This window comes from Diplotaxodon limnothrissa, linkage group LG14 (assembly GCF_057381915.1).
Source record: "Diplotaxodon limnothrissa isolate DT_005_m linkage group LG14, D_limnothrissa_male_GT1.1, whole genome shotgun sequence".
Lineage (NCBI taxonomy): Eukaryota > Metazoa > Chordata > Actinopteri > Cichliformes > Cichlidae > Diplotaxodon > Diplotaxodon limnothrissa.
In genome coordinates, this window is record NC_140609.1 from 17,413,594 (window position 1) to 17,438,237 (window position 24,644).

Genomic DNA, 24,644 nt, shown 5'->3' on the forward strand with positions numbered 1-24,644 from the left:
ATCATAACCGATTTAAAGCGCAATACAAGGAAAGAATCAGCCCAGTGCAAATCATTCAAAACACATGCTGCCATGACTGGTATTTATGAGTCAGGATATCCTATTTGCATTACAGGGCGACATATTTCTGACAGTGAGGCTTTTGTTGGATCATCGATGAAATCTCAAGTGTAAACAAGCAGACAGTGTTGGCTTATTAGGATCAAACGGGAAGCATATTCTGTTTCATATGACCAGTATTTTTCTTTATGCTTGGCTTCAGCTGACTAGATTAGCCTGTGATATATCTCCAAATGTGTACCAGAGGGAAGGCTCTCACTGTCCGTGCCAGATGCTTTCCTTCAACAGGAAAACTTCAGGAAAACATAACAGCAACAAGAGTTAAGCAGAAAGAAAAGAAAATACATATTCCTTTTGATCGAGGCTCAAGGGAGAAGTCTAAAGCCAAAAAACTGAAAGTGTTCTTAAAAAAAATCATGCCGTTCTCTGCAGACATCATCATGTTTCCATTTTTTAAAACAACCCTAGAAACAACCTCCGCTGTTGACAAATGAAATCACTCACATAGTAACTGGACAATCATGCCAAACAACAGGCCTATGTGAGCTCAAGAAGATTTCAAATAGCAAAGACTCACAGCCAAACCACTTGTTTGAATTATTGGTGGGGATTTACCACAGAACTACGCTCACAGCAGCATGCACAGCACACAAAGTTCCCTAAAAAAGCCCTCTGGGCGATCCTCTGTTTTGCCGCTTCAAGGTTACATTTTCATTTTTCAACGCTTCTCCCCGTGATGTTTTCAGCTTACGAGCTGGGGTCGACTTACAGCAGGAATCTCCTCACTGTCCCACTCGGGGTCTTGAAGGTCTGAGGCAGCCCAGCCCCACTCCCAACCCCATTCCCCTCTAGCTGGACCCTGCAGAACCCACAATGCCAACGCCTCATCCAGCTCCAGCATGGCCTCCCAGTCAGACAGCGTACAGTCCTCATCCAGTTCCATATTCAGGGCGCCAGATCCTTTTTGCTGCCTGGATGGAAACAAGTTTTCCAAAAATGCGCCCCAGTGGGCTCGTCTCACAGCCGACTTGACTTGTCAGTTCGAGAAAAGTTGGGAAAATAAGAGAAGCCAGACAATGTGTGCAGCAGTTTGAAGCTGTAGTATCCGCGCTCCCCTCCTCCTCTTGGGTGCTGCTCCCTTTCAACACTGAGCAGTGGACACAACGCACTCCAGCCACATGATTCCTGTCTCACTCTGTCTTTCTGTGCCTCTCTCTCGCTTCCTTTCACGCAGACAGGGAGAGGAGTTACGGCCGTTGCCCTCTAGTAACCCCAGCCAACAAGTCGTTTATTATCACGCCAGTAGCCTTTTCCTTTTTTCTGCTTACTCCTCCTCGTAAGTGTGCAAGCAGAGCATGAGTGTGTGTGTGTGTGTGTGTGTGTGTATTGCTGTCCAGGTCTGAGTGCCTGATAATTACTCTGTTTATGACCAGCAAAGAATGAGGCGAGTTTACTCTGCAGACTGGAGGATTAATATAAACAAAGATGTAGCTGTAGGGGAAAAAAGTAGGACTGAATAAAGGGAAAAAAAGCCAAAGTATGTGTTGAGTCCGTCTTACAGTCTGAGCGAGTGATTGAGTTATAGAGAACAGATGTGAGCATAACCTCCAGTTACCTCTGGCTGCAAAACAACACCATCAATCTTGAAAGGAACTGCACCGGGTCGCAAGCCAGGGTTTAAATAGCAGAGCGAGGAGAATGAATAAATACGCGCTCGATAATTCTTTGCTCTTGGGCTTTTAACGTTTATTTTATGAATGAAAGGCCGCTGGAATCCAAAGTACGAGTACTGAACGTGCTGAACGCCGGCGATTTCAAGAAACTGCAAGTATGGAGTGGTTCCTTCCTGCCTTGGTATTGAGGTCATTCATGCACTCCTGACACCTGATCCCCCTCTGCTACTTTCAGTGGGCGAGAAGGATGGAGAGCTTCTACTTCAGCAGCACTTAAAATCGATAGATTTTCTTAACAAAAAAAAATGCTTCGGCGCTCAAAAACGTGGGCGCAGTTATGGAGGTCTGACTGGTGAGCAAAACAAAAAACAAACAGAGAGAAAAAAAAACAAAACACAAAACAAGTGTAACTGTGGCTTGGATTTTCATTGCTCTAAGCAAATTTATAAGTCATATTTGGGCACTGGAATCCAGCCACGAGTCCCATCTTTGCGTAAGTTGAGGAAGCAGAAAGAAAAATATCACAGGCTTCTTGGAAAACATGCCTTTACATCATGAGCATGAAACTTAATGAAGGTTCATCCCGTACTTGTGGTATTTCCGTGTATTCGTGTCGATTTTGTAGCTTTATAGCTTAAGGAAAGAAAGAGTTCATTGACTTGACTGTGACTTTGCATGCAGAGTTCAGGCGGCACAGTGACGCCTAGGACGAACGGGGTATAAAGTGGAACTACCAACACACAGCGTGTATCGATCTGGTTAACTATTAACATGCTGGACAAACAGTAGGGGATGGAGGAGACTGGTACTGCAAACCTGGGTGGGGTTTTATGCTGTGTACCGGAGGAGTGTGTTTATCCTATTAACAATAAACTCTCTATTTTACTACCGCTGTTGTTCATTTTATGGAAAGTTGGTCTCCATGCACTAAACTCATGCACTGTCTACTGTCCAGATATCTCTTATCTTGCTGTTTGTTGCTTGTTTTCTCTTTTCCTGCCAACTTCCTGGAGGCCACACATTTGTGTAGATGCAAAGCGAATAAGAAAACGCAGTTATGCTGCTCCTAAGAAAGTGAGGTGACCGCGCCTACCTCGTACGGGCTCGCGTTAGGAAAGGTGGATGTTTAGTCACTGTAGTTTCGAAGTCGTGGCCGATCGCTACTGCCACGTAGACGTGCACACACACACATGCACACAGTGTCTGACAAGCAGGCGCATAAATGCTACAACACCTACGTGTCAGAACCAAGTGAACTGAAAAAGGATCTGTTAGACACACGTTTCTCCGGCTGATTGAGCTTTAGTAAAAACACATGTGTGTAAAGATTAGTGTACAAGATGTCAGGAAGGTAGCCCCGATGCTGAGCAGTTAATTCAATTCACCATTATGAATCAGCTGTGATGGTGAATTTCACCCCGATTCAAATTGTCAGCGGGGTTTGAAGAGAACATTGTAATGCCAATTCTGAATATTCATATTAAGGGATTACTCCATAAACATTTCTTATTTTCAGGCTTTTCCTCCCTGTTTGAGGCTCGGAGACCTGAGGCCAGCTATCCTGTTGAAGTTGTCTCACATACACACTCTATGTAGTTTTAGTCTTGAGCCAACGCAACTTCGAAATAACAACAACGTGAACTTCTTACTCTTAAGAAGTTGACGAAGCTACAAAGACTGACTGGCTTGTTTGGGTGCAACTCTTAGCTTGATGTGCTTAATGTGAGTTAATGCTGGAAAGCTTCATCCCTGCATCACATGTGCTGATTTAAATTTGATGGCTCAAGTCTTCTCTGTATGTCAAAACAAAATACTATTTTTAACTTGTAAGCCACAGTAGATTTGTCTTTTGTGTCCATAGCATTTACTCATCACCAAACATTTCAGTCTTATTTAAAGACTAAATAATTTCCTTTCAACATCTGGGTGCTGTAAGCTAATGCATATATTTATATGCAGTATATGTGTGGACTGTTTTCAGCTGCAGAACTGATACAGACGGCAGGCTTGTAGTACAAAGGGACTCGAAGGAGCATGCATGTAAACAGTTGTGACCGTGTTCAGGGTAAAAACACGGCACGCAGTGCTTCCGCTGACAAAAATGCAGATCTGCAAGACAAAGGAACAAGAAAACGTGGCAATTAATGAGCAGGGTGGCTTCACTGTTAAGTTTGGCCTTTTACAGAGATTTGTTGACAGCAACATAATCTGGAGGTAAGGGCAGATTATCCTGCCATCTTGTACACGACAAGTTCACTGTGCTGGTAGCCGGCAGTATATCATCTGTAAGTATGACAGTGACATCTGTGAGAGATTATCAGTGCAGTCCAGTGGTTTGCAAACTATAATGTCTATTTTCTGGTAATTTTATTGAAATAAAACTAATAATAATAGCATCAGGAAACGCTCATGCGTCTGCCTCCTCTGCTTAAACTGTAATAATTTAAGTTAATGTGGCTCCTTCCCCTGTGGTGCCTCTATTCTCCACCAGGGGGCCCACCCCACAGTTTGAGAACCACAGGACGGCACTTACAGCAGTGATTATCACTTGTTACGGGTCTGTTCCAGATAGTAGGTCAGTAGAGGAAATGAAATGGGTTTATTACAGCTGAGTGCATTAGCGAAGTATTGAAAAGCTTTCAGAATCCTTTTTCATGTTTCAGCTATGTTTAGTTAGGGCCTTGTGTTTCTACTTGTTTTAATGCCAGACCAAGTGCCCGTGCTTATCAGGACGCAGGAAAGAGAGCTGGGCAGGAGGAAAACGTGCCACAACCTAAAGCACCATGCTTCATTCCCATGGCGCATTCAGAAGCCCTTGTGATGGTTTACTGAGCTGCTTAGTACAGTGAGGAACTCAGTGTGCTACCACCTGTTGCACGCCAGAAATAGAAATTCACTTGTGCTCACAGGTCCACGTGTAAAATGCAAACCCTTTGAACACTGTTACTGCTACGAAAGAATAATTGTGCTGTACGATTCTTCTACACTGTGTTGAAAACACAATATGGAAGATCTTGTTTTGAGCTTTATCATGACAGCACAGTGCTTTCTATTTCAGCGTGTCACTTGCTGGCGGTAGCAACGCTGAGTGCTGAGGGAAGGCAATGGAATGAGAAACAGGCAGGAGGGATATCAAAAAATCCCACCAGTCTGAGAGCAAGAGAGACAAGTCAAAGATAATCAGGGCTAGACAAAAATACAAGTCATGCTTACTCTCAGGATGTGTTGTCTTTCATGCTGGGGAGAGAGGGGCAGAGTGTACACACAGGGAATAAAAGAAAGGAAATAAACCAACAGAAGAAATAAAAGGAGCACAAAATGGGGGGGAAAAATCCAATAAAGACCCTTCTGTAGAAACTATGTTCTCACTTATTAGTGGTTAAATCCACTTAAACCCACACAGCTGGCAACCTTTTTGTTTAAAAAAAAAAAGGGTTTAAAATATTTGTTAAGTGGATGTTCAGTGGCGATCTACAAAGAGAACCATGGTTAGGAAAATAGTGTTAGCACACCACCTTGTGGTGAAAACACAGAACTGCAACAATCTGCGTCGATTCTATACTGTGTGATACCAGTCAAATATGTGGGCATATTAGTCAAATCTTGCACTGCAGTGCTGAAGGATTGTTGTCTTGCTTGCTGCATCAAAGGCCCACTTGCTGCTATTTTAAGCCTCCTGCTAATCCCTTCCTGCAGGACCAGTAACGCACACTAGTGGTTCAGTGCTCCAGTAAACAAGGTCAAGGACAACAGACCTTTCAGCTCCTAAGCAGTGTTAGCAACTAAACCAACACTTTCAGGTGTCACAAACATGACATGAAGACACCCCAGCACACAAACACAAACACACGCGCACACACACACACACACACAGACAGAAGGAGATAAAGAAGGCGTGACTTACGTTGTACCAGCTTTGGCTCTTCTGTGGAAAGAGAAAAAGAGGAAAAGCATTTAACTCTGTGGAACTAGTGAACAGTGCAGCAGGCTTGAAGGCTTATGCAGATACACACGATCAATCACCTTTTTAATAACCAGATCCATCAGATGTAAAACAACAATTTCTTAACAGCAGAATTCCCCACACTATTTAAATAATGTACTCTATCCTGAACATGGAAACGATGGAGGGTTAAATTATCTTCCAGTCCACTTACGTAAGCACCCAGACAGACATGTCTACTTATCAATCAAATATAGGACTTTTCCCCAAATCTTCCAAGGAAGACCTGCTTCCTGTGTTGGTGGAACTGAAAGTAATTTAATTCTGACTGGATATACTATGTTTGTATTTCAAAATACCTTTACAACAAGACGTACATCGATATGTCTTCAAAAATCATCACATTGCCTGCGTGGAGTTTATTTTTTAAAGAAAATGTGAAAATTAATTCACCTTTGTAGTTTAGTGATGATATTTAAATGAGCTGTAATGGGTGTGAAACGTGTCACTGGTGATTTTCTATAATTTGTTCTTTTGAGGTCTCTTCTTAGACAAACAATCACGTCTGTTGCGGTTTTACAGCAGCAGAGGGCAGCAGAGGTGCGGCCTAATAAGATTCACAATTCCATTCACATAAACACGCTTTCAACTCTAACAGTCTAAATGCAAAAAGTCCCACAGAGGGAACATGCAGGTGATCATTCAAAGGGGAGAACAAAGAAGAGGGAAGAAGACGGGGACTAAAGAGGAGAAAGTGCATCATACAGCATGTGTCTGGCAGCAGAGGGATGATTGACAAAGAAATATTATATTAATAAAAGAACAAAAAAAACCCCAAACTGACACAGTAAGTTAAATCTGATGTGAATAACAGACTTTGCGGATAATCCAGATTGAGTTTTGGCAAGAACACAGAAAAAAAAGTCGATGATGTTGATTGTGACGGTGTAGCTGAAGAGTGAGTCATATGTTTCGTATTACACTTTGACTTGGCAGCTTTAGAAATTGCCACAAAACACAAATCATGGACTGAATGAAGCCCTAAATATTGCAAAACTGTAATTTTAAAACACAGAAATATTTAGTTTGTTTGTTTTCTGTTCAACAGGGTTTGCTGCTTTTCTGGTGTGCGCAGCGTCAGCTAGCATTTAGCTGCAGAAGCGGGCTCAAGGCTGTGATGATAGCTGGGCCAATGTGCGCTACTCTGATCTGAAGGTGACAGAGAGAAATGACTCAGAGTCCACTGTCTGGACAAGGTGTGCATGTATGCATGTGCCACTGTGTTTGACTTCCTGTGACTACATAAGAGGAGGGGAAGATTTCTTGGTTTAAATTTTAGGACATATTGTTTTAAAGAAATAGTTTTGTGTCGGGGCAAAAGAATTGGCTCGAATAATAATATTTTGTCATTTACAGTGCTGACAATCACTACAGTGGAATCAGTCTTCTGATTAAGCCGGGCTGATTATTTAACATTTCAGAATGAAATCAGGATCCTTTCGCATTGAGTCAGAGGGTGGGGGCGCACTGGAAAGGACAAGAGGGACAGGAACTAGAAATCCATCTCTATATGATGGGTAAGTGGAGGCCTAAGGGACTCAATGGGAGGCAGAAGGGATTGTGAATGGGTCAAATGAAAACAAGAAGAAATGCTTACTTTAATCAGGTTTAGCCTGTCATACTGAAAGAAAATTAAAGAGAAACAAAAATGTCAACTAAAGCAATGAGCAACGTAAACACTGACAGGAATGGATACACTGATATCGTAAGCGCCTGTGGCTCAAGTACAACTCTGAAATAACACTGCCAATACCGATGTAACAGCGTCAGAGGGCTGACTGAGTGGTTAGGTTAGCCTCTCCATCTAGCTGGATATGTTACATTAGATGCCTGATTGATTATTATTATTACATCAGGACTGCCGTTTATGCCGTTTTGCATAGAGGCACGGCGCATACGTTTCTTCTACCAAATGCATCTTTGATTTGTGCATCATTAGGGTTGGGGCGATCGAGCTCACGTTGCTTGGACCTAATGCCATTGCTGAGGTCATGTGACCACTGCAGGCCACAGAGGCTCGTGTATATATGTATACATACACATATATTATATATATATCTATATATATGGGAGATATTGCAAAAGAGTTAGGGTGGGGGTGGAGAGGGTTCGAACTGTGGCACATAAAAGGAGAGTCATATGATCAATTAGGATCTATGTGTGTGCACTAAACTGATTGTGTGACTGCGCAGCAGCAAACAGAGCATCAGGAGGGCTCTCTTCACACCGACCTCCAATTTACTGACTCACTCTCCCATTTTTGCGTCTTTCTATTCATTTATGGTAAAAAAAAAATTAGCTTTTTAATCGCATCCTATAGCCTGAGTCACTGTATAGCCAAGCCATAAATTGAATGACTGACATGAAAAACACTGCGACAAGTAGCAAACTAGATGATGGGGCTACAGTATAGCTGATGCGCCAAAACGTGACCGCAGTCTGGAGAATTTTGGGGCCTGTGGTGCAAAAAAAAATTTATTAATTAAATATAAAAAAAAAATAAGATAAATTTGTTTCATGTGATGACAGAAAGGCTGCTTAAATAAAGATCCGGTCCTGCTGCTCTGGACTAGGATGCTGGCAGTATTTTAAAGAGTTCATCCTTCTACAGCAAGGGAATTACAGTACACAGCATAACAGATATAAAGCACTCATTACCGCAGTGTAATAGCGAGATAAGTTTGTAAAGAGAGTTCCAGGACAAAGGCCCAAGCAGGGAACAGGAAGAGGAGGTGAGGAAGGAATTTGGACAATTATTTGCAATATTTATTTATCTATTTAGTGAATTTCTCTACATCTGAATAGGAAAAAAACAACAACAAATAATCCTGATGTGACATTTCTGTAGAAATTCATGTCATATAAAACCACCAGAAAGGGAAAGGAAGGAAAGAGGAAAAGGAAAGGAAGTGAGTAAGGTTGCGTAGGGTTATTGGTATTGCAAAAAACGTCCATCTGCTGTGATGAAGGGTGCAGATGGGGATCGCAACGGCTGCAGTGTGCACAAGGGGGCAAGCCGGGTTTCAGGGGGAAGCATTCGAAAAACAGGAATGTTGTTTTTTGGGGGGATTTTTCACAGCGCAGCTCACAAGACAGGAGGTGTTGCAGAGGGGAAGTGGGCACGGAAATATTAGAAGAACAGAAAAAAAGAGTAATGCTTACTTTGGAAAGACGCTTGTGAGACTAGCATGCAATCAGGAGAAGAACAAAGAACAAAAAAATCAGATAGAAAAATGAAACCCCAAAAACGAAACAAACTGCAAGAAGAAACAGCTGACAGTACCAACAGAAGAGCTGAACAGTCTTTATCAGATGGTATGTATTATCATTATGGCATGTAGCAGCAGCAGCAGCAGCAGCAGCGAAGAGAGAGACGGCGTGCACAGTGTGATGTGGAGAAATGAAAACGATCTCAAAAACCCAACGGAGATCAGCGGAGACGGATGAGGCAAAGGCAAAAAAGGAGATGGAGTGTGATGGCTTGCATCTTCTGTGAGAATACCTGACTTTCAAAGATTTAAATTCGCTTGTGACGAGAAATGCTGATGAGAACTCAGATAGATCCAAAAAAGAAAACGCTGCAACACTTGAAAGCTACACAGAGAACATGCTCAGCGCAAGAAATCCTAATCTCTGATTTGAAACCATTGTTTACATTTTACATTTGTCAATGTAAGTCATTTCCTGGATTAATTTTGTTGTTTAGCAAGCTAAAACAGGTACAATATAAAACTTTACTGATTCTTTAATCTTTTATTGTAAAATTAGTGAAAAAATGTGTGTTCAGGAGGAATAGAGAGAATAGTGTTATCTGTTCAGATTGGTTTTGGAGGGGTGGAGTGATAGTTACAGATCATCAGGCACCTACCAAGTCAATAACCGATCCTAACACGTGCATCACTACACTAGAGAATAACTAAAGCCGGGCCAACACTGACGTGTTAGTGCAGCCACAGTTACACAGCTGGATCACAAGAGTTAAAATATCAACACGACTGTCAGAGAGTCAGGAGGACTAATTTAGAAGATGAAAAAATGTAATGCAACACATCAGGACTAAAATCACAGAGGCAATCCAAAGCATGGCAGGTAGTTGCTAACCTCATTTTGGTGCCCTCCTATTGATTTATGTCTGTTTCCTACACGATTATATTCTTGCTGAGTAAGCGTTCACGTTATAAAACCAAATCTTCTCCAGAGTCCTGAAATTCGTCTCCACCATCTTACTGTATTTGAGCCAAAGTGGAAACAACAACGTAAAAATGCACTCAACTGTAATTATGTGTATGCTTAGGTTTGAGGTTAAAGACAACATATTGTCAAAGCAGGTAACACTTTATGCTAAAGATCATTGTTAAATGGTGAATAGATAGCTAATAAACAGCTTACTTATTTTGAACAAACACATTATATTACATTATAATTAATAATGTTTAATAATTGGTTAAAATAAGCAGCGTCCCTGATAATGATTGACGCCCAGTCAAATCAGTTAGTGTACAAACTAATAATAACTATAATTATCAAACATAATCAATGATAATTCCTTCACACTGAAATAATTTTTTACTACAGTTTAATTAATTCTCAATGAATAATTTATTACTGAGGATTATTACTAAGTGTTCCACTTAGGCCTTATCCTGCCCGTCGCACCTTTATCTTTGTCTGTGATATTGACACCTGGTGTCCCACTGAAGCAGCTCTGTGTGACGCAAAGTGTTGTCGAGGTGTACGGGGGCCTCTCTTCCTGCAGTTCTGAGTGTTTTGGGTGGAAAGGACACACAGCTCAAAAAGGGCTGAGCGATGCTGAGAGCTGGATCCTCTGTTTTATCCGTTTTTTAAAATTTTTTTAATATGCCAGTGAAAGTGCACCGTGTTTCAGTCCGTATTGTATTTCCATCTGATCAGATTCCAGATGATGCATCGAGAAGATAAAAAGGCGAATCTCCCGTGTACTCACCTTTGAGTTCTTTCCCCCGCTTCGCGCCGACTGCACGGAGTACGTTCTCTGGACAACCTGCTCAGGCGTGGAGGGGGACTTGTCAGAGGAGTGGTCTGAACCCTTCTCCACCATGTTCTCACCCTCCTGGCTCTGTGGTGTGGGAGAGCGCGAGCGTTTACGCAGGACTGGTGAGCAGGCGGGCGTGCTCTTGTTTGAGTTACTGGCAGTGCTAAAAAAAAACAAAGAAACAAACAAAAAAAAGAGAGAAAAAGAAGAGAATTCATTCCAATGTGATTTACCCTCACAACAAATATTAAGACAAACTGCTCTGCATGACAGCGCTGACCTACAGGTCAGTGTGGACAGCAGCACAGCACGTACACTGTTTGCTCAGCCTTACATCACTTGAGGCTTAATAGGCTTGAAGCACCATGTGCTAACATGGCTAATAATGGCCAAGCTAATACGGGAACTCAAAAACAACAACAACAACAACAAAAGCAGCAATGACGAAACGAAATGGCGTAAGCTACATCCACATAGTTATTAAGAAATCTTTAGAAAAAATATCAAATTTGAATGATCCTCACTGTGATATTTCACTATTTCTGTTTTGCATGCAGTCCCAGACCTTAACTGTGCACAAGGTTCCTATCTGCTAGGCTCTGTGATCCAGAACTAGACTATCTCAAACATCTCTGGCTGAGTAAGGAGCCTTCTTCTCCTAATGACAGAAGCTAACAAAAGGCCCTGTAAGTGATCTGTGTGACAGTGTGCCTGCCAGGCCTGGTTACTTGACATGGCATTATGCAAGCCATTACGTCAGTCGATGGCTGCTGTTAGTGGTCATGAATTACTGATCTACCATTACATTTGGGACTTGGAGCCTTGAATCATAGAGAGCGGTGATGACAGCTTCTGTCTGACTGTCAGATGCTGCTGTACCAATGGCTGCTTGATTTTAAAAGACAAGGACATCACAGAGCCTTCACATCTGTTGACTCACTAAGATAAATAATGCACGCCTCTGACATCAATACATATGATTACCTAAAGTTCAGTTCTTTCAGTCGATGATCATTTTAAGTATAGTGCACATTGTGTATTCCTTAGTGACACCATTAAGAATACATTTAAGGGAAAGCTGTCCTTAAAAGACATTAATTGTTAAACATTTAGAATTTTAAGTATACATTAATTTCTGCCAACAGTAAAGGACCACCACATGAGATTTTAGTGCAGAGCTACAGTTTAGCTTTCCAATGAGTATTTTTATTGCCTCTCACGCTCCCTCTTGTGCTTTTTGGCGTTTCATATTAACTTCTGGCGTTGTACATGCCAAGATGCATGCTATTAAAGTTTGCAGCTTGCTGATCTGATATGCACCGTGCAGTACGATCTCTGTCTCAGCCAGAAGATTTGTAGTTAAGTGCATATACGACACACCTGGAAGTTGGGGGACAATCAAGCAAATACTCTGATTTTAGCACAGGCAACACCCAACCCATAACCTGCTGAATTTCCGAATAAAGGATGACATACTAGATTAAAATCAGAACAGACAATGAAATTATGACATTGGTTATTCAGAACGACACCTGTGCTGCTTTTCTTTAAAGGTGAATGGGTGGTTTTGTAAGGTTATACATTTTTTATGATGTAAGCAGATTCTTGTCTGGGCTACAAAACACTGTGGGAAACCCTGTGGGCAACTGCACATGATGATAGGAGGATGGAGAATGGCACAAACTGTGGCACATGGCCGTAAGTGGTGGGGGCGGCTGTTGTGTTCCGTGCTGCTGGTGGACGTGTAAACCAACATGAAGCACAAAGGTGTTCAATGAACGTCTTTTATGTTTGGTCAGATAGAACATTTGTGTTTTGGGGACTTCTGGGAAGACATGATGGGCAGATTTCTATTTTTTATTACTGGGTTGGACGCAAACCCTCTTACTTAAATTTGGCCCTTAAAACTGTACTATGTGCTGGGTCTTCTTCAGTGTGTTTGAATTCCAGAACAAAAATATAGATAAAATTAAATACAAGACCCTTTTATATACTAGTTCCTCACTAATGTATCGTATTTGATCCATGACAAATTTAAGACAGATTACCATCATACGTTTTATTGTAATAGGCTGTGACACATGGTGAATTCCCAACTAGTTCACCCAATTCTAGTATTTTCTCAACAATTCATGTGAAAGCATAAATAAATCATGACTGAAACCACGTGTGTAAGACCAAGTGATGCACAAAAATACAATTTAAGATGAGCATCCTGTGCACCATGTGCCCCTTGACTGGGACAGGTGACTTATAATCAGAACAGCTGTCACCAATTACACAAATATCAACCAGAAAAGGTGCAAGTAGCGCACTGTACCAAACCTTAGAAGAGCACAGGTACATCAAATAGATGTATTAACAATATATATCAAAATACAATAGCTACAGAACTGGAATCTCATGGCAAACCAAACCTGCACCAAGACAGTCCACACTCTGTCATGTGTCTGTGTTCTCAATGATCTCATAACTACAGACAAACACATTTTTGTGCAAATAATACAGATAAAACATACTGTTTTCGTGTCTTTGCATCCAAACAGAGCATTTTACTGTAAGACATAAAATCTCAGTCTGCACATTTGTTTGTTTCTTTGTCCGCCAACTCCAACACCTACATCGCCAGGAGCTGAGCGATAAAACCTGGCGCACGGGTGCATCTTAGGCTCCTTTAAGTTCTTTTCCATATCAGATATTATGATATCACCATGTTGCCTAGGAACCACCTAGCAATGGGCAACTTATATGAGCTGCTTTCAGTACTGATGCACCTGCATCCTTTTATTTCATTATAAAGACATTTTATTTATGTCCACAAAACTTAATTTATACACCATCAGACACCTGATGGCTTCATTAAAAAATCTGCCAAATCCAACATAGGGAGCTACCCACTATGACAACCCCTTGTGAATAATTTGTATTACCCCATCAGGTTGCCTGGCAACCACCTAGCAATATGTAAAAATGACCCGTTTTTAGCATTTATGTGCCTGCGACATCTTATGCAAGCATCCTGTTGAATTAATTAAAAAATAAATAGCACAAATAGGCCAAAAATACTATAGCATGGGCATGTACTGGGTTCATGTCGTGTTATTTTGCATGTCACATCCTAGGCTGGTCACTCTCACTCTCACACTAGCAGGTCTGGACTAGTGCTGCAAGACTGGATGGAGTTCCCATCTGGTCCTATGAAGGTTAATTATACTAAAAGTCCAAATGCTTGGATACTACAATGTAGCTACAATGTAGCATCACCAAACAAAAATAGACAATACATAAAGATAATGGCTTCTATAAGGATTGCCTAAAGAGCATAATTCACGTGAATCCATGTTAAGTTTGAGAGATGTGGTGGGGTAACCAAAACTAGCAAATAGAAGAGATAACAAAAAAAGACGTGGCTCATCTCTTATAATGTCCCCGCATGCAAAACATGTACAGGGACCCCCACTTGTTGTTTTCAGTAATAGGAATGCACGAATCACCTCTCCCTTCCAGATACACGGCAGTAAACAATGGAAACACTGAATCCGTCATCAGCATATGAATGACTGAACCCAATCGGTCATTCACACAAGAGTTTGCTCTTTGAACCAGCGGGCTAAGTGTGGACAGAGTGAACATGCAACCTTTGCTAGCCTGGAGAAGAGTGGACAAAAGCATCAGTCGCAACTGCTTTGTTCTTCACTCCCTCATGAAACACAACACTGAGACACAAAGCGAGGACCTGTCACAGCATTATCACTGGATGCTAGTATGTAGTGTGATTAATGTCAAACACAGAGTTCGGCAGTAGATTAATAGACAAGGCTCTTACAGTTATCACGTCATATGAAAATGCCGTATGTAACAGACATGACAAACACTGCAAACTTATATGCACTATTGGTTGTATTGGAGCTAAAATAGGGCAAGAGTCCCTACTGGGTCATAGGGTGGCAATGATAAAGTGGCCTGAAGGCTGCTGTGTACACTTATATTCAGTGACATATATACAGTATACACACAGAGAGAACTTCAAGAAATTTATCAGTTTAAAAAAAAACCCCAAAAACATATCACTTGAAGCATTGCCTACTACAAAGCTCAAACACAGCTCTACTTTGAATGAAGATCGCTATAGCAACAGTGGACAGGATGGCTTAAATATTCAATGTGTGTGGCTAAATATACTCAAGTTCTGCAGTCAGAGAAGCCGTCTGAGCCGAAAATACAGCAGGATGGTGATGTGACAGACAATACCTCACAACCCATCTGGGCACCGTCATTGTACATTTCATGATTAAGCAAGTGTTTGTGTCTTCAAACAAACAGCTGTCATTTAAACATTGATTATTCACATTGCATCTGAGAAAACTTGAAGGTACAAACACAACTTGGCCCCGGAAATGTTTGGATTTCGCCTCTGTATCCCAGCAAATGGAGTTGAAATGAACTGAGATCCAAGGGAAGCGCAGAGGCTCGGCTTTAATTCAAGAGACCTGATAAACTGTTACATTAATTGTTGAATAATTGCAGACTTTTTTAATGCTCAGACTCTTTTAAATGCAAGTGAAAACTCAAAACGTATTTTGTGGACACCTACGGGCTATTTCTTTATTTCATTAAGCAGATAAGAGATCTGAAGAGGTCTTTTCTGCAGTTGCAGTTGTCAATGCAATGTTTCAATGCAATGTACATGAAGTAAATGGAGACTAGGATGCCTTATTCCTGTGCTTTTGTTGGTTCTGAGCAGTAGCTTGGACTGAGTCGAGCTAAGACTTGATGATACAACGAGATGAGTAACAAGATTTTTGTTGTCCAGTTTTAAAGTTTTGCCTAGTTACATAAAAAAAACCCCAGAGAACTGACTTCAAGGTGTTAATCACACAGGATCTTGACGTGCCAGCCATTCACAATAGGTCAAGTTCTTGTGCTCATAGTGAAAGAAAAAAGAAAAGAAAAGAAAGAGAAACAAGCTCGCTGTTTGCACCACTTTGTTACAGTCTTTTCTTTAAATAAGCTCTAAAGCCCTAAATCCAACCGGCTCAAGCTGTCCAAACGCTCAACTTCACAATAGAGCAGAGTTCCGGGCCTTTCCATGGGCCCCACTTGTTTTCACAGTTTTGCTGACCCTGGAAAATACCCATCTGGCATTGGTCCTTCAGCTCTGCTTGCTCCCAAAGGACCATGAGGAGCACCACGCTCGCTAGCAACCACTGCACATGCGCTCCCAGGAATGCGCACATTGAGCACACAGGAGCAGAAGTAAACATGGGCATGCGCGTGGACGCACAGTATGTATGCCCACTAATCACACCAGGCACGTCACAGCTCGCTTTGTCTTGCCGAAACTGATACAAATAGTGACATCGCACACACAATCTACAAAACAATACAAAATAAACCACTTTGGTATTTAAATGCACCTGTGAAATGCACAGATTACATAACCAAAACCATTCTACCCCACCCATCCCTTTTTCCCCCTGCATATGCACAGTGACACTAACGCATGCATCACAGAATCCACCATACCCCTGATGAAAGACACGGCCCCTCAGCACCTCCTCACAGCAGCCCTCAAGGCAGCGACAGCCCTCGCTGGCCACCGTCACACACTCAAACACCACCATGTCCTCGCAGGCAGCTCCCAGTGATGAGCTGTTCACCCAGTGGATCATCCCACAAACTGCACACTGCACTTCTTTTCTCTCTCCGTGCAAAAGAAAAGGTAGCTGGAGAAAAACAAGGTGAGAGTGAGAGAGACAGAGAAAAAAAATGGAAGGAGGAGGCTGGGTGATTTCCTTCAGCAGGCTTAGAGCCACTGATCTTCCCCAGCCAGCTCTGATCTCCTAATAACCAGCTTACGTTGCCCTTAACACCACCTGCCAAAGAAGACGCATTGGTGGTCTGAGATGCAGCTCTCATCCTCCTAGGATTTTCCTTCTAAATAGAACGTGTTGATCCAAGCAGGGAAACTCATCATTATGCCGGCTCCGTGTCAGTCTGTCTGAATGCAGGCAGTTGTTCCCAGAACTAACCTGCTTGTAGCCATGTAGGGAGCCACTCCGCAGCGCTCAGCCCCTTTCAATCAGCTTCATTCACGCAGCGGGAGCCTTAGATGAGGAACAGGAAGAAGGAGAGAGGAGGTGGATGAAGGGTGGGGAGGAGAGGAAAGAGGGATGAGGGATAAAGGGGAGGAGGGTGGACGAGTTCCGGAGCATGCCAGGAGGATGAGAGGTAAAGAAGGAGGAAGCAGACGCAGCAGAGCGAGCTAAAGGAAACATATTTTGTTCCCAACAGATGGAGAGAAGCCACCGAAGCCAGGATATCAGACCTCGTTCTTCTCTTTCTATCATGCGCTCGCCTCTCCTTTGTCAGATACGGGCTGATAAGCTCCCGTTCTCTCTTAGCAAGCTGCACTTTTCCGTTCCCCCTTTTTCTTCCTCTGCTCTCTCAGCCATTGGATCATCTGTCTGCTTATTGCCTCTCCTAGTATCCAAGCGAGGCTCTTCCTCTTGCGATCGCTGCTGCTGGGTCACAGAATTTCAGGGCTGCAGGCTGACAATAGATAGAAGAGAATGTGCGAGGCAGGCTAGAGCGAGAGCGGGTGAGAGACAGAGACGGAGCTAATGAGGAAAGAGATGGCTTTCACTTTGCATTCCATCTCTGCCCAGCGCCGGTGCACTGAGCCTGCTTCTTCCTCAATTATTCATGTGTTTCATGAATCGGAGGGGCTGACATCACCGGCATTCAGGTCACTTTACACTGGAAGCTCCTTCGAAATCGCATAATGAGCCACCCATTTCTCAGTGGTAAACACATTTCATGTTTCACACCCACACACATGCACAAAGCCACGGTGTTTTTTTTCTAATACTAGAAGTAACCCAAATTCATATATTTCAAAAAAATCATAGCTGCTGACGCTCCCTGTATGTGTCCAACAAATATTTAGGATTAACCTGCGATTCATCTGTGGAACTTTCACTCCATAGCTCCTAAAGCATTCTGTGTTTCCACTTTGTCTCATGGTCAAATGAATAAATAAAGATTAAAATAAGAAGCTGTATCATTGCTATCCATTTTAATGCAGATATACAAGCAGTTCACTTTGCATTGTAACACACGTGTGCGACGCCTGTCATTAGTCATTCCTGCTGTAGTGGAGAGTGCTTCCTGAACTTGATCTCACCTCTGATTGTTTTGCATTTTAAAGCAAAGAGTGCAGCAATAATCAAACATGCCCCTGAATATAAAAGGCATCGCTGATTTAAACTTCACATGAACTTACAGTACTTTCCCCCGAAGCAGTGAAAGCACATTATTTTTGCAGACAGTTACATTATACTTTAATGATGTTTCATTAATGCATGCTCAAGCTCTAATTACAGAATATAAAGGTGCATAGTTTTACAAATTTGGTATTTTATACATGGGCGTTTGAGTCATAACGGTAAAAACACAAGATTACAAAAACAGATTGGCCTCTTATGGAGTTCACATGGCACAGCAGGAGAAGTGGATGTGTAAATAACAAAATAAACCATCCCTAAATCCCATTAAACTGATCACAGTGATGACTCATAGTCACACTAGTTCCATTTTCATACGGCCATTTTGCTACAGGGTGCTGCAGCATTCCTGTTTATCTCATGTGTTCATGTGTAGAAGGGCTCAGTCCCCTCCCTTCACCCAAGTCTGATGCTTCCAGGATCTAAGCTCACAAACTAGTCACAGGTTTCATAGACGTCACGACCTGCTCGAAATTTTAAAGCCTGTTTCTGTTATTTTTGTTGCATTTAGTTTTTATAGCAATGTTAAACTAATGTTGGTGCTTCCTACCTCTGCTTAGCATTAAATACTATCAATACTGGACTTTCTTTTCCAGTTTCTAGTTTTTTAAACGTGCATACAGTATAACTGTATTTACGCTGGTGGGTTTGGGATTAGCGAACCATGTACCAATTAACCTAACCCCACTAACTGTGGGAGGAAGCCGGCCACGCAGCCAGGTGTCGGAATCGAATTCAGGACCTTCTTGGTGTGAGGCAACAGTGCGGACAATAATTACCTGATTACATTATTTTAAATAAACTGAAAATGGAAAAATATCTGAACACAAAATCACACAATCATTCACATGCCAGCTTTGTGAGCCATTAAAATTCTGTTGTTATCTATAACTTATCGAATTAGACATATTTACACCTTCATGTAAGTCAAACAGATGCAAGGTTTTGGCTATAGGACTGGAATGAAACCCTAATGAGGTACAACTGGTTTCTAATTATTATGGGTGAACCTGTTCTATGTGAAACCTAAAATGTTTGTTTATATTTACTACTTTATTAATTATTACTATGATTTACTTCTAACTGCACATTGTTGTGAGACTATAATAAGCTTGCAACAGCAGAAACCTGTCACATGCCACACATGCCAGGAAAAGTCATTTTAAGGTAATGAATTCACATTCACAGCCATTTACACATGCAGGCTATCGCAGTCAGTAATCACCTCTGTGTCTGTAAAAAGAAGCAAACTGAACCTTTAGCTGTGCTGCTGGAAAGACTTGACCCTGGGGCTGCAGCATTGCTGGCTGCCTCTGTGGGAGCGCTCAGCGGAGCTGTGCTGTGGAACAAAGGGAGCTGGTCCACTGAGCTGGACTACTGTGTGCCGTGATAAGCCCGCCCAGACTCACACCAACAAGTGACCTACTTAGAGAACCTCTGTTCTCATTGTTGTTGAACCCGGGGGATACACAGATGGTCAAATTGACCACACACTCACAGACATGGTAGTGTGTGGTGTTTACGTAGCTGCTCCTTTGCAGCTACGTAATGATGATTGACAGGTTTAAAAAACAATTCATTTGATTTCATACAGTTCATTTTGCTGATGATGTACGCAAAACACACCACAAACGTTAGAGGCTCCTATGATTTTTGAGAGGAAGGCGTGCTGTTTACAGAGTTGTCATGACGACACCAATGTGACGATGCCTCGCTGGGACGGAAATGTCTGTCAGCCTGACTGTGTCGGCCGTGCAGCTACCATGGCAGCCTGTCAAGCCATTCATGTGCACCGCTACTTGAAACGTTCCCAAGTCGAGGGAGAAGTAGAGAGCTGGAGGGTGGTGTGTTCGTGAGTCAGAAAGGGGGGGTGGGGGGTGCTGATGCAGTATTTAAACACGCTATTAGCAATCAAAAACATCCCAAGAGTTCAAGCTGATGATCGGTGTTTCCATTTGTTTTTTTGGTTTTTTTTTTACCAAATAAAGGAGACTGAAAGACTGACATAACACTTTCTGCATCAATGTACAGTGTGTCCACACAGTAAAAAAAAAAAACAACATGCGGGGCATTATATAGGTTACCTTTCCTAAAACTATTTCAATCTATTCCCACAAGCATGACTTTAGTCCCAGGCTTAATTAAAACGCTTAATTATCCTCTCTGTGAGACAACCTAACATAGGAAGGCCTGTAACAATTTTTGGGTTCTTATTGAAGCTGTCACCTCTGGGTACAGGGAGCTGTTTTAAACGCTGATATAATTAAACATGCCAAATTAAATTCCAAACCACAGCTTGATGAGGTAATTTGAGAACTCAAGGTGTCAGAGAGGGACAGGAAGGGACGGGAAAGTGGCAACCGGATTAGGCCCCTGTAGGACACTTTGTCCCAGTGGGACGTGGCACAGCCGCTGCCATCTGCAAGGGATACACAGGCGGAAGCAGGCTGGGTGACAAAGCTCTGGGCAGGAGGTAGGGCGAGGGAAACAAAGTGAAGTATTTTTGAAGTTTGAAAGTCAAATAAGTAAGTAGTGTTACTACTAATGTTTGAAATATGTAATTAAATATTTTGATGAGAAACACAGGAACACCCTGGTGTTCTCATGCTGTTATGCTGCACTTCTATCCTAAAGTTAAGCCGATACGAGCAATTGATTCGTTTTACAGAAACAAAGATGATAATCAATGAATACCAGTTCTTCAAGCAACAGTTTCCAACACCCAGTAATCATATGATCTCGAATGTGATCTTTACATTGAAAAAAATAAAAGGTTAATTCATACTGTTAGAACTTGATTTGTTAGACAAACGTCTTCTGTGTGTACATTTTCATCCTTTTCTGGGTTTTAAGTGAAACACAAGTTCTTATTTACTGACAGTTAGTATTAAACAAAAGCTTTTTTACACTAGTTCCCTAAAACCTGTTTGAATTTAACCTGGTGCATATGGACGCATACATTAATAACTACTCCACCTGACTGAGGTAATGCTGTAAAATACAGCATCTCCATTGTATCAATGTTAACTTTACTTCACTGGTCAATCTGGATATTTCATCTCTCTAATATATGCCAAATTTTTCAAGTCCTTCATGGTTACAAGGTTCTGCCCATGTCAGAGACACAAATATGCATCATCTCCACATTACTGCGGATTATGCATCTATAGCTACCACTGTGTGTGCCCTGAAGACTTTCATGACCCAGTCTAATAAAATATATAGTCTCTTTGTTTAGAGGGGCTTTGTGAGAGATGCATATGTAAAGGTACTGTTTTTAGGCTGATGGCGAAAGAGGAAAGTATATGCTATATATGTGTATATGAACCAGTTTTCTGGTTCCTGAAATATTCATAGTCTACTGACTGTGGGGCCGTTAAGATTGCAGAAATATATATAAAAATATATAGAAATAAATATATAAAAAAGTCTTTTAAAATGTTATTCCTTATTTATTCACATATAACCAAACTTCCTAGCCTTCCTACTTAGGTAACCTGAACCCTGAACTGCTAATGTATGCATTATTCCTATATCCCTAAGTGCTGTTATGTAACCATCTCTGTGTTTTTCATTGACTTTGTGAATCAATAATTCTGGCTTCGTCAATCATATCCGCTCACACTGCAGACACAAAAAAAGCTTGCTGCATCGGATGCAGCCTGTGGAACAGTACAGAGTATAATCGGTGATGACAAATGGCTTGTGGCAAGGATGCACTAATAAAATAAGTAAACAGGGGGATGGGGGGACAAAAGAGAGAAAGGGAGATAATCAGCTGAGGCTGGACGGGAAAGCCTTCTGCAGTTTCTCTACACTGCGGAGCCCCCTGTAGTAAACCTGGGAGTCCACTGTGGCCTTGCCTGCTGGTGCAGTGGTCTATTTCTGACTCTGCAGCTGGGTCCAAGATGCTGCACCTATTCCTTACAAAATCTTGTCTCTTGACATTTCATGCTTTTGTTTTCAATGCAGGGGGTTGATCACATCTGACACCTCTAATGGCTCTGGAGGACCAGCTGGACAATCAGCAGTTCACACAGAGGCACAGTCTTTTCCTTCTCTCTCTCTAACACCATGCATATACTGTGCTAAATTAAACGTTCTCTGTACAGAGGCCTGGGAGCTACAATTTTCAAGTCAGCCTAAAATAGCCCAGAGAGCTCAGCACTGGATATTAACTGCCCGAAGCTTTGGATTCTATGTATGCACATGAGGATCTAAAGCATCTATGCAAATGCTTTGCTAGGTGTGAGTATCTAAATATCCCTGCTGTTTTGACTCTGTGTATGACAGCAGTGTATACGGACACAGCACATACATGCAGATAGCTGAGGTAGTGACAGAGCTCTGTTCCACAGCCGCAGAGGGGAATACAAATCCAAGTCGTGGATGGAACGACTCCTCAATGCCACTTGCTGCCTTAGCATGACGCGAAGCAGGGGAAGGACATGCATTCGCCATCTACGATCAGTAATGTCATTATAGACAGAGGAGCTAAACAACTAACTAGACATGTTTGGGGCGAAGCAAAACACACACGTTTCTGTATGTGAGTCTGCACACTCACAGTCTGTCCACCTATCCTGCAGCAACAACTGGCTTGTGCCACGTGCAGTGAGTAAGCTCCAGCTCTAGCTTGCTGTCAGTGCCTTGTTGCTACAGCTGCTGTTGGCTGTATGTGCACATCTGCGTGCGAGTAAATGTGTGTGTGTGTGTTTGTGAGCAGATTTAAGTCAGGCCAAATGTCATACCAAGAGCAAACATCCATACACTGCGGACACCGTCAAATCCTGAGCAATCTCCCTCCTTCCCCCTTCCCTTTCTCACACACACACAAACATGTGCGCACATATCCTGTCTCTCTTCTTCTTCCCTATTCCATGTCTTCTGATTAGTAAGTAATCAACAAACCCCACACTGGATTTCTTTAATACATTGATGAGTGCAGATATGTCCTCATCCCACTGATATTAATAAGAACTGCATGTCCAGTGTCAGCTCCTGATTTATAACCTTAATAACAAAATGAAGTGATAGTGGTATGGAATGACCTGCAGGTCGCACTGTTTTGCCTACAAAGCAGATTGCTCCTTGAAGGATGGAGAATAGTGTCATAAATACTGACAGTAGTGAGTTTAGTGCTCAATCATCTCAGTGATAAATGTGAAACAGGCAACAGATCATAAAGACATCAATAGCATGTGCAGAAAAGAACAGAAAAGAGATGAAAAAGAGAAGAGACGCAAGAAAACAGAGATAATGAAAGAGAGACATTAGGAAAAAAGAAGAAGACGTCCTGCAGGAAAGAGAAGAAGTCCTCATGAAAGTGAGAAGGAAGGAAGGAAGGAAGGAAGGAAGTGGGACGCACGTTGCCGAAACTGCTCCCCCTCCAGTTTTTTTTCTTCCTGCAGTGTGCCGTAATTCGTCTCTAAAAATATCAAGCAAGAGGAGGAGGAGGAGCATAAACAAACACAGGCGGAGGAGAGGATAAAAAGATGGACGATAGAAGAGTGCACGGGGAGCGCACAGTGCAGCAAGACAGGCTAGAAAAGAAAGTGAGAGTAGAATCACTTGCTGGTGCTGAATCTGTGTGTCTATGTATGATAAGGAAGGAGCAGGAAAACAGGCAGGGGGGAAGGCGAGAGCGAAAGCCGCGGAGAGACCGAGGGAGCATGTGCATGCTCTTTTCCAGGCAGCCACGTGAGTGTCTCTCCTCAGCTGCTCCTTTCACACTGAGCCAGCCAGAGGGGAGAAGAGCAGGGTCGCTATAGTCACAGCGGGAAAAACACGCTACACCACACTGGCCCCACCGGATGCACACGCTCTGGTCACAGCTTACTGGTCCTGATCTAGCCCTCATTACATGCCAGTTTCTAGCGATTTACATAAGGGTGTAGAAATACACAGGTGTTAGACAGACGGATATGTGCTCGATTTAATAAGCACAGCTAAATAAACATCCATCAAGCCTCATTAAAGAGAATGTCATCTTAGGATGACATATGTTATTAAAGCCACAGAGGACAAAATACCAGAAAATAGCCCAGACATCTAGATGCTGGACTGGGTTGTGCTTTGCATTCATGACAGCCTCACGGCTATTTGGGGGAGGAAATAACGGTAACATTTCAAACACACACATTCGGAGTGCCACATCTCCTTGTCTTTTCTTACCAGGCGAGCTTGAAGCCTTTCATTAGTACAGCGAGGAGTGTCTGATATCCATAGCGTGTTGTGGGCACTGGGCTGCCCGTTCACACCGCCGCATGCTGACTGACAGCCTGCCAGTGCCTCACCTCCCATACACAGACCAGGAGAGATGCACAGGGAGAAGAAGGGAAGAGAGACACGCACAGGCTGACGGATGGTCGGGAACCGAAGTCTGGATGGATGATCCTCTCGGCTTTCTCCAACCTCTCTGCTACATTCCTTCGCTCGGATCAAGATGCCGCAGTGCTGAGCACTTGTGCCAGAAATTCACACCTCCCTGGGGTTCCTCATTTTTCCCAAAAGAGAAGGAGGTGACCTGCACTGCAACATTCGCAAAGCAAGCTGCAGCATGCAGCAGAAGCACGAGGGCTAGTGATTGCAAATAAAAGCCAACATGGCTA

General features: G+C 42.5%; 1 protein-coding gene across 3 annotated transcripts in view; it reads right to left on the bottom strand.

The window, feature by feature from the left end:
* Nucleotides 1–24,644, bottom strand: part of gramd1bb (GRAM domain containing 1Bb) — a 69,405-nt gene that overhangs the window by 8,635 nt on the left and 36,126 nt on the right. For 2 of the 3 annotated variants that reach the window (XM_085370995.1, XM_085370996.1), the window contains exons 4-8: nucleotides 10,700–10,910; nucleotides 8,899–8,919; nucleotides 7,334–7,357; nucleotides 5,638–5,658; nucleotides 4,947–4,970 (exon numbers count right to left, since the gene is read on the bottom strand). In XM_085370995.1, the coding sequence (XP_085227121.1) occupies nucleotides 4,947–4,970; nucleotides 5,638–5,658; nucleotides 7,334–7,357; nucleotides 8,899–8,919; nucleotides 10,700–10,910 (301 nt within the window). The remainder of the gene's footprint in view (nucleotides 1–4,946; nucleotides 4,971–5,637; nucleotides 5,659–7,333; nucleotides 7,358–8,898; nucleotides 8,920–10,699; nucleotides 10,911–24,644) is intronic. The other variant, XM_085370997.1, reaches the window with a different exon arrangement.